Source organism: Vigna unguiculata, chromosome 4 (assembly GCF_037176805.1).
Source record: "Vigna unguiculata cultivar grain cowpea cultivar isolate G323 ecotype 2 chromosome 4, ASM3717680v1, whole genome shotgun sequence".
Classification (NCBI taxonomy): Eukaryota; Viridiplantae; Streptophyta; class Magnoliopsida; order Fabales; family Fabaceae; genus Vigna; species Vigna unguiculata.
Window position 1 is genome coordinate 49,344,464 of NC_140795.1, and position 10,539 is coordinate 49,355,002.

The following is a 10,539-nucleotide window of genomic DNA, read 5'->3' on the forward strand; positions in this document are numbered from 1 at the left end:
TAAATGAAAATCAATGAGTTATACTGGGTATGATATGACATCCTCTGTGTTAGATAGGATGCTTCCCCTTGCACTTCTGTATTTACTTCCCTCTATTTTTATTCAATAGTCAAAACATTTAGTTTTCTATGGTGTACTTTTGTTTGTGGGTTTAGATTTACATTTCAGGAATGTTGAGGTGGGTAAAAAATGATTCCTAGACATGTTTTGAGCATTACTTCCACCATTTCAATTTGGATATAATTTAGCATTATTTACACCAATTCACTTTGGATATAATTTACGTCCAAGAAATGATTGAAGTCTTGTAAGAATATCTAGTGGTGATTGTATCAAGCTATATCAAGAAAAGAGTCCAATTTCCGAATTGCACATTTCATTAAGTTTCCAGATAATACAATTTATAAAGGGTAAAGTAAGCAATTTGAAACTTATGGGGCTGGAGAAAGAAATTCCTGCTACTTAAATATAAATACAAACCGTCCAAATGAGTTTTTATCATCTAAAATTTCAACAATCAAAATTATGTTGTCTTGCTTTCGTTATGCACAAACTAAAGCAATAGTCCTGCAAACACAAACATTCAAACTCAGTTGCTAGGAGATGCAGAAAAAAAAAGAAGCTATTATGAAGTGAAAGAGGGGAAGGTAGGGCTAGGAGGCTGAATAAAAGGCCATTCTGCTTCAGAAGCCATGACAATATTGGATATCTTTTCAAATCCTGGCTGAAGTCGCACTATGATTTGGCCCTGAAAATTAAGAGATAATATTTATTATTAATAATACAAATCATTATGATCCAAGTTTACACAAAAATGATAGTAATGGTTCCAAGTATAATAGCGGTTAAAAAAGAATCTAGTACCTAAAGAATGTCATTCATTATACCCTACTATGATTTTACTTGACAAATACAGAAGGATGAAGTACTAGGAAAGGGATGAAAAGTGCAAGACATCAATACAATACCAAGAGAGTTGATCACACGGCTCTCTTTGAATGAAAAAATGTATCATTAATTTTAATATCACTTTCTTTGAATCAGATTACACCAACTAACCTTTCTATGTAGGAGTCATCCTCCGTATTAACAACTATGGCATCACCAGCTACAATGTGAGGCGGTACCTGGAGGTCGTTGATCAGACAAAACAAACATTTAGTATTACCTAAATAATGATTTAATTCCACTCTTCTACCATTTTCATGAAAGGTATTTCGAAAGGAAGGAAATTTTAGCACAATTAAGTATAATCGTTAGCTACATACTGATTTGATGGTGTTGAATATATAGAAAATATGGTTTGAAATTAATTCCCCTTGTGTATAAATCACACATAGGATAATCTATTTATAATAAAGAAATATACAACTAAAAAGAGTAACTAAAAATAAATAGAGTAAATAGAAGATATTGTTTGATATTGTGATTAACAATATCTAACAATATCTTAACAATATCAAACAATATCTAACACTCCCCCTCAAATAAGAGTATACAAATCGTATGTGTCAAGTTTGTTACAAATATAATCAATTCTATGTCTCCGTAAAGACTTAGTGTTGATCAGAGTCTGTTATATAGACTCATGTGGTTTTTCTTTTTCTTGTTGTTTTTCACTCAATTAATGAAACACTTTCCTTAAGTTCAGATTTCTTATTTCTCATTTCATCAAATTCTATTACTCCCAAGGGCAAGTTAGGGGCAGAATGGACTGCAACAAATCCAAGGACTTTTTAAAAGGTGACATCAATTGTCCCGTGCCGTGAGAGGATGCCAAAAGTCATCAAGAAACACAATTTCCAGAAAAAAAAAACATTTTTGACATTGGTGGACTATAGGTAAACCGAGAGGCAAGGAATCATACAAAACTCATTTCTCAATTTTCTACAGTTAAAGGGACACCAAACTAAACTCAAGTACAATAACTAACATAAAAGAAATTTCCTCAAAAATTCAGGTTGACCTTAAAAAAAAATTCCAGAAAAATATTGCTTGTAACTACTATATTAGATAATGATTAAACTTTCAAAGATAGAAGCAAATGGTGATAAACATTTTACCAATTATTTACACCATTAAATAAGTGTAATACAGAAAATAAATAATAATGTGACTTACTTCAACTGCAAGGCCATTGTCCAGTACGACCTTTTTATTCCTTAAATTAAGAAAAATAAGAAGAAATTAGTACAAGACTTTCAAATTTATAGGCCAAAGAATTTAAATTACAATGTTCCACCTAAGAGGTTGATTTTCATCATTGATATGTATAATAATTCATAGGGATAAATATATTTTTAGTCCCTCTCAAGTTTCAGTGAATTTTGGAATTAGCCTCTTTTCGAAACTTTATACCAATTTAGTCCTTCATCTTTAGAAATACGTGCATTTAGTCCTTCTCACCAAATTTTGTTAAGTTTATTTGACATTTTAAACACATTTTATGATAATATTTGAGTTAACACTGAAGCAAAAATGTGTCAAACGGTGTAAATAATTCAAATATTATCATGAAATGTGTTTGAAACGTCAGATAAACTTAATAAAATTTGGTTAAAAGGATAATATTTCCGCATTTTTAAAAATAAAAGACTAAATTGGTCAAAAGTTTTGAAAAAAGACTAATTTCAAATTTCACTGAAACTTGAGGGAAAACATATTTAACCCTAAATATTAGCAGTATGCAAATATTGGCTGATATAGTAAACAAAAAAATCAGAAACAAATTAAACAACTATAATCAGCACCCTCCCATAAATGGGGAACTAATTGCAAGAAATATTACTAGTGTATGACAGCAAGTGTAAAGTTATACTTATTGTCATTCAGATGGAGCAAGAAAGCAAACAATTTAGGGACTATTCCAAGACAAACTTTTGGATGCCTAGAACTCCCTCCAAGGGCACGACTACTATTAGGAAAAATTACTTCACAAGCCAAAGCAAGTGGAAGTTCTCACACAACTGAAACTCTATAATAATGGGAAACTTCTTACTTTACAAAGCTCCTAAAATTTCCTTCAAATTAACCTTTACAGGCAACTTCTTGCCCTTAAACTTGCTTTCGATTTGGGATAGGATAGCGATTATGTTATATTTCTTTGGATTTCTGACCATGGATGCTTCAAGGGAGGTATCATTCTCAATATTCACAAATTGTGTTTTCCTTTGCTTTTACAAAACTATAAACTTTAGAGTACACCTTATTACAATTTCCACTTTCCAACCCTCAATACTTTCCTTCTCTTGTTCCCTATTTTAGGTATTTCCCTTCACTTATCACAATTTCATGTCCGTCAAAAGAAATTTGCAGTTGGGAATTGAAGTACAATAAAACCTAAGAGTTAAAATGGGTAAAACTGATAGGGACTAGGGTATTATGACTGCCTGGCACAAACAAGAGATTGTGACTAGGATATAGTTCGAAATTCTAAAAATAAAATTTAGAGCACACAAATAGCACCTCAAAGATTAGAAATTTAAACAACAAATTCAAGTGAGAAGTGTTGAATATAGAGAAAACAGGGTTTGAGATTAATCTCCCTTGTGTATAAATCACACATTGGGTAATCTATTTATAATAGAGAAAGGTACAACTAAAAAGAGTAACTAAAAATAAATAGAGCAAATAGAAGATATTGTTTGATATTGTGATTAACAATATCTAACAATATCTTAACAATATCAAACAATATCTAAACAATATCTAAACAATATCTAACAAGAAGGAAAAAGTGATCAAGAAAGAAGTATGGATAGTAAGACAAATTGAAAAAAAAAAATTGGCATATAAAATTGGAGAAAATTGCAAACAGGAATAAAGAAGATTCATTAAGCACAACAATGAATAATGACACATACCTTGTAGTGGCTGAAATGACTTCCTTGACAATGCATGTGACACGTTTTGGAACGGATGCAGATAAAGGTTTGTCATCATAAAATTGTACCCTAACTTTCATTTCATCTGCTAACCAAGCAACAAAGTGATAATTAACTAGTAATAGAGAGCTAGATTGACTACAAGAGTAGAGAACATACTTGTCAATAAATGCAGAGCCACTAATAGGCATTTAACAGAAGTGTATAGCAGAAGAACAAAAGGGAAAGGCATTGACTCAGGCCAAGAGGGTTAAGGTGTTGGACTTGGAAATGAAGGCCTGAGACAAAAACTGTATGATAAAAGGAGTCAGGTAGAGGAGAGAGTGGGGGGAAACAGAAAGGGCAGGATGTATGCAAGGAGTAAAGAAGAGTGATTCAACAATTGATTGAGAAGAGTAGACTTAAAGGAGAGCGGTCAGAACGGTAGTGCATATTCTAAAAGTACTGTTAGTTTAGTAGCTTTTTTGATGAATTGGGGAACTTTTGCTGCAAGTAGGTGATTATCTATACATTTTTCATATAAATACAGCAGTGAACAAGCGATGAAACAAGAATAAAACTAATGATAGTGATCTAGCATGTGATTGAAGTACCGGAACAAACCATGCATCATGGTGGCATTGAGATTTCAAACACCATAACGAAGATACTTAGTTGTTACAAAGCTATAGAAAGTTCACATTGAACACGAACATCAATAAGTGATTATCTAAGACTCTAAGTTAAAGAGGAAGTTGACAATTGGTAGCACAAGTTTTGGGGAAACACTTGAGAGACAATCATCAATCAAATTCATTACATAGCAATTGAACAATGAATTTGATTAGAAAAAAAAAACAAAAAAGTGTAATTCCCAATAATTCATAAAAATGATAAAATCAAAAACTATTTGTTGACACATTTGTAGGTTATTGAAACAATGATGCTATCTTAGCATCCTTTAGAGTATGATATGAGCACTAAGCACAATTGACAAGTTAAAAATGTTCCATATTAATTGATCAAAAAAGAGCAGATATGAAGGGTTGAGGAGTGTTAGCTTTTATCCACCTCGTAGATACAAACAGTCCTTGTTGAACAAGTCCTTTGAAACTTCCATTTGATCCAGTGAGTCAGGGCTGACCACAATTACAAAGAGAAACAAATTAATAATTATGCTTACCAAGAATTTATAGCCCTCGAAAGCTTACAATGATATACTAACAGCAAATTAGAACGAAAGCTGTAAAAACTCACTCCATCAAAACTACAGTTCCATCATGATCCATGCACATAAACATGAAAGTCTTTTCCTGAACGTAGACCCCTGAAACAATTAATGATTTGTAAGCGCTGGAAAGGATTACAAGTCCATTATCACAAGGCTTGAAGTACCCTAGCAGACACTGATTGGAAAAGGCCGATATTGCTCAACATCTTTCCATTTAAATTACAATAATGGAAAATGTACACAACCTTCAGATAGGTTATTGGATCAGAGAACAAACACACACTGTTGGACCTCAACAAAATCTAGATTTATTCTGATTATGTAGAGCTTTATTTCTGATTTGGTTACTTTGGTAATTAGTCCTTAACTTAGCTTCCGTGTTATCGTTGGAGATTCTATATCAACTAGAGATATAGTCAAATTATAGTACACAAGTGAGTATAACCTTACCTTATGAGTTGGATTTGTAGGATTAAATTGCTTTGCAACATAAATATTAGGCAATCTTGGCCATAAGAAAAGGTTATGAACAATGGTACCAGACAGCAAGAAGTTACTAATAATGGTATCAATATTAACAACTAAATCAACAATCTTTGCACAATGATTATATTACTCAGAGATTTGCATTTGACATGTTACATATACAAGTACATACTTTCAATATCGTCATCAGTACCCATTCTTTGTGTGATCTTGTTTCCCTGGCCAATGTCACGAAGCTCCACCTATTTTAAACAAACTAGTATTTGTTAGGAATGTAGTTGAGAGAGACCAGAGTAACAACATACAACTTTACCTGATAACAAGAGCATTAAAACAAGGTCATATCATCTAAATATAAAACAAGGGCTTCTCCATTTTTAATTTTTATGTAACAAGTTTCTGGAAAATGTACACCCTCTAAAGAAAACATTACTCGATAAAATCTATTACTAGGTACATGTCATTCGTGCTTTTGCATACTGTTAGTTGTTGTAGGAAGTTCAGTAAATTTGTTTGTAGCAAATTAGTGGAGAAATGGTTGCATTATCATTTGAAACGACTGCCTGCCAATGTCTCATCAGTTTCTATAAATTGTATAGCTCAAATTATAGAGAAAATAGCAGAATATTTAGATTCTCATATCAAACTTTGTTTTTACTCCTTGATCACTCTCTTTCACTTTATTTTATTTTCCCTGATTTTCTCACCTTGCAACCAAATCAAATAATAAGAATATTTGGGATTTTGTATAACATCTATAGTAAGGTCATGAAAAAAATATTAGTTTATCATTTAACAGTGTATCGGAGTAAGCTTGCTTCCAAAGAAAACTGTTTGCCCATTACCACATTGTTGGCTTTTCAATACAATCCAAGTGAGTTTGTACATAGCAAACAGTGTCATATACACATGCATTTTAACATGTGGGTTCAAGCTGGTAAATTTACACAGATAAATCAAGATGAGTCATAATATAGAATTTAGGTACGAAAGATGAAAGAAACAGGAAGACAACAAGAGGAGAAAAGGGAAGAACACTATATAGAGGATAGAGACAAGAGGAGAGAAACAGAGGTAAAGGAAACTTTGCTGTGCACTTGACTATCTTTTCAATTTATCTACATTCAGTCTAGATTCAGTTGTCTAGAACACAACAGTCTAGCTTATTTACTGACAGCTACCAAATAGCTGTGAACTAAAGTAGCTGACTAACTAAAATATTGTCTTATATGCATTTACATATCGAACACATATGCTTTCATTATGGATAATAATAATAATAACTTGTTAGAGGCCAGAAATTTTAACTCATAAAACAAGTTATTTAACTATGACTAAATAAGCTAATTGTTACCGTCCACACAACTAGTTTTCTATTCACTTTGTTCACCACTTTTCTAATTTGTGAAGATAAATAAGAAAATTGTCAAAATTACTGATGAAAAATTTCCTCTACCAAATAGGATGTGCAGTATAAAATTAAGGCATACTATTTTGTGCACCAAGGAGTTGATTTAGAGTGTCAAGAAAAATCTTAAAGAGAGTGCAGAAAATGAGCAAAGCAGGTTTCCTGGACACAATGGCCAAACGACTTACAATTAGTTACTTTAGAAATATATATAATAGTAATTCCTTCAAAAGACAAATTACATGATGGCATTCACTACACCAATACTCTTTTCCTAATTTAATCATTTTCAATATAGTACACTATTCCATTCCAAGGATCTATTTGAACAAGTTTCACCATATGTCCTCCCAGGAGAGAAAAATAAGAAGAAAAAAAATGAAATTAAGTTCTCCATAAGCTAAAATTAGCTCATGTACAAGTCAAAAATAATAATTAAAAGAAGCTAGAAAGAGCTTCTACAAATTAGCTTATGCATTTTAGCTTATGTAAAAGTTCGTCCAAAAATAAATAAAGATAAGCATGCTCACTTATAAAATTATGGAACAAGTGTGCATTTAGGGAGGGTCAGTATGACAAAAAAAAAAGGAAATCTTAGGACAAACCTTGATTGTGGCTTTTCCTCTTCCTTCATGAGAGTGATCGACTTTAAGAACCTGATGAGGTTTGCATCACGAAAGAAAGTGTGGGATAACAAGATTGAATGGATCCTATTTGGCAATAAATTGATTGAGTAGTAATAGTATGTACCTCGTAAATGCGCCCTGGAAGCAAGCACGACCAACACAATAAGAATGCAAAATGAATCTGTTAGAAAGCATACATGTTGAATTGAAACCACAGTAAAATTCAATAACCCAAGAGCATAGGAACCTTGTTTTCCAATGATATTTCCCACTCTAATCTGCACCGCAAAAGACAGTGAAGAAGCAGCTATAAAAAACTTGACCAAAAGCCCAATAAAATAGTCAAAGTTAAAAGACGCATACATCAGAACCAGATACTTTGATTCCCCGACGTTGAGAGGAAGACCACGGAGATGTGAACAAGTTGGTTGCGGTGGAGGAAGCACGAGACGATGTCGATAGTGAGATAAAATCCAATGGTGTACGAAAATAAGAATACAAATAAGATGAGAGCCTGATAAGAGATCTGGTGTCGGAATTGGAAAGCCTCAGCCGCATAGTTTGCATTCTCTAACTGTTGTTGGGTCAATTTTATTTCGGAACAACCTGAAGCTTTTTGGGTTACTTAAAAGCTAGATATACCTGGATTCACAAATACATTTAACCAAAACATTAATACATGTCAGTTTTTCATTCCCAAATGTTCCACACACACATAGCAAAAGTAAAGAACAGAGCAACACAAAAATCACCAAGGGTATATATAGAAAATAACCATTCCAGTAAAGGAATAAAGGGTGAATAGCACGCAGCAAAGTGATTTCTGCACAGATAAATTGGTTTGAGAAAACGGCTTTGGCAGCGGCAAACAGAGGAGTGGAATTTCGGATCTCGCCGGACTAGTACAGTAGCAGAAATTCCCAAATCGGCGACTCTGGCTGTGGAGGTGACTAGAGCTTAAGAAAGTGGATACGAGGAGGAATGATACCGGGTTGATTACGAACAGTGTCTACTTGCTACCGAATGGCATGAGAATAGTGTCTACTTGCTACCGAATGGCATGAAAAAGCTGTATCCCTCCCTTATAATGAGGTGTAATTTTTTAAATAAATTTTTATTAGATCCAAATTAAATTACAACTAAAAAAATAAATAGAGGTGTAAAAAAAACTTAAACAACTGAACATATAATGAAAACTGGTGCAAACATTAAATGACGGGTGTGACAAGTAAAAGTTTGACCAGACCTAACCTTATCTTCTTCTCCCACACAAAATCAATTAGGGTTTCCCTTTCACCTTTATGTTTGTGAGTTACCATGAATCTAGCAGTAGGTTTCGCTTCCACACTCTCCACGACAACGAGAGACAAAAATATAAATAGAGGTGTAGAAAAAATTTAAACAACTGAACATATAATGAAAACTGGTGCAAACATTAAATGACGGGTGTGACAAGTAAAAACTTGACCAGACCCAACCTTATCCTTTTCTCCCACACAAAGTCAATTAGGGTTTCCCTTTCACCTTCATGTCTGTGAGTTACCATGAATCTAGTAGTAGGTTCCGCCGCCACACGCCCCATGACAACAAGAGACGTTGTTGTAAACACTGTCACCATCATAGGAGTTGCCGCGAGAACCAAACAACACAACCTATCATTGTAATGTGCCTCTGCCTACACCAGTCTCGAGCACCACCGCCGATGTCCCCGACCTTTGTCTCAATCCATCTTTTTCGTCATTTCTTATGACTCACGAGTGAAACAAAAGCCTTATCGCCCCTTTACGTCATGTTTTAAACCTCAAGGAAAAAACCATCGCAAGTCCACCATCAACTTCGACTTCGAACTTCAAACTCCAACACCTCAACTTCGAACTCAAACTTGCTGAGAGTCAGAACGCCAAGGCCAACGTTTTGATTTTCCTCAGTCAGAAAGGAGAAATACTTCTCTAGCATTTGACGACAATAAAGAGCGAGAAGAAAAAAAATTCCAGTAGGGAAGACATGAGTAACTTAATAACGTAAAACTTAAGGATAAAAATGTAATTTCATTTTCTTAATAGGTCGCAAATACACGCATGTACAGGTAATATGATACCTGACCCCGACCCGTTAATGAACGGATATTAAATTACCTGCTACCTGCTACTTGCGAGTACCTATTATTCGTGCATACCAACTATCTACAATGGATTTTATCCGTCGATATCCACAAGTACAAGTATTTTTGTCATCCCTAGGTACAGGTACGGGCATGGGTACGAATATATATCCATTACCTGGTGGGAATGGAGATGAGACAAAATTAACATTCGTTGGGTTTGGATACGGGGATGAGAATGAATTTTTTTTTCTGAGATGTGTATGGGATAGCAAAACTCGTCCTCGCCCTCTTGTCATTCCTAGTTTCAACCTTCAGATCGAATCAATTTGTCTCAGCCTTCAACCCAAGCCAACCAATCTCGACCTTTGCTCAGGTTGGCTCATCTCAAATTTTGGCTCGGACCAGTTCGTCTTGGCTATCAACTTAGATCGGTTTGTCACGACCTTCCACTCGGGTCGGCTCGTCTCGTCCTTCGACCAAGACCGGTCTTAACAAGGACTTACTAAATTCTATAGAGAAAATCTCCATAGAGTTCTTTGAACGTGAGTTCATTCTAGCTAAGAGGTTTCTTAGTAAGGACTTTCTAACCTCTAAAGAGGTCTTGGAACATAAGTTCACCTTGGCTAAGAGGTTTCTTAGCAAGGACTTACTAAATTTTGTAGAGAAGGTCTCTACAGAGTTCTTTGAACGTGAGTTCATCCTAACTAAGAGGTTTCTTAGGAAGGACTTACTAAATTATGTAGAGAATATCTCTATAGAGTTCTTTAAACATGAGTTCATCCTAGCTAAGAGGTATTTTAGCAAGGACTTGCTAAACTTTG

At 34.1% G+C, this 10,539-nt stretch overlaps 1 protein-coding gene across 7 annotated transcripts; it reads right to left on the reverse strand.

Moving 5' to 3' along the window:
* Positions 1 to 440: 440 nt before the first annotated feature.
* LOC114181812 (elongation factor P (EF-P) family protein) lies at positions 441 to 9,590 on the reverse strand. Of its 7 annotated transcripts, XM_085672604.1 has the most exons (13): positions 8,866 to 9,588; positions 8,390 to 8,695; positions 7,978 to 8,256; positions 7,862 to 7,892; positions 7,739 to 7,752; positions 7,594 to 7,644; positions 5,753 to 5,822; positions 5,121 to 5,190; positions 4,935 to 5,002; positions 3,864 to 3,969; positions 2,122 to 2,161; positions 1,060 to 1,127; positions 441 to 748 (listed from the first exon to the last, which is right to left on the reverse strand). In XM_085672604.1, the coding sequence occupies exons 3-13, from the start codon at positions 8,179 to 8,181 to the stop codon at positions 736 to 738; spliced, it is 735 nt and encodes a 244-aa protein (XP_085528730.1). In that variant the 5' UTR covers positions 8,182 to 8,256; positions 8,390 to 8,695; positions 8,866 to 9,588; the 3' UTR covers positions 441 to 735. The 7 variants fall into 7 exon arrangements, with proteins under 7 accessions (XP_085528730.1, XP_027924183.1, XP_085528733.1 ...); XM_028068382.2 differs by having other exon boundaries at positions 8,390 to 9,590; XM_085672607.1 differs by lacking the exon at positions 8,390 to 8,695 and having other exon boundaries at positions 9,158 to 9,589.
* Positions 9,591 to 10,539: the final 949 nt, after the last annotated feature.

Coding starts and splice junctions, on each gene's coding strand:
- LOC114181812 (XM_028068382.2), bottom strand. CDS start 8,181: ATGCAAACTATGCGGCTGAGGCTTTCCAATTCCGACACCAGATCTCTT. Junction 5,823..7,593: donor GAGGAAAAGCCACAATCAAG/GTTTGTCCTAAG, acceptor TGTTTAAAATAG/GTGGAGCTTCGTGACATTGG. Junction 1,128..2,121: donor ACAATGGCCTTGCAGTTGAA/GTAAGTCACATT, acceptor AACGACCTCCAG/GTACCGCCTCACATTGTAGC.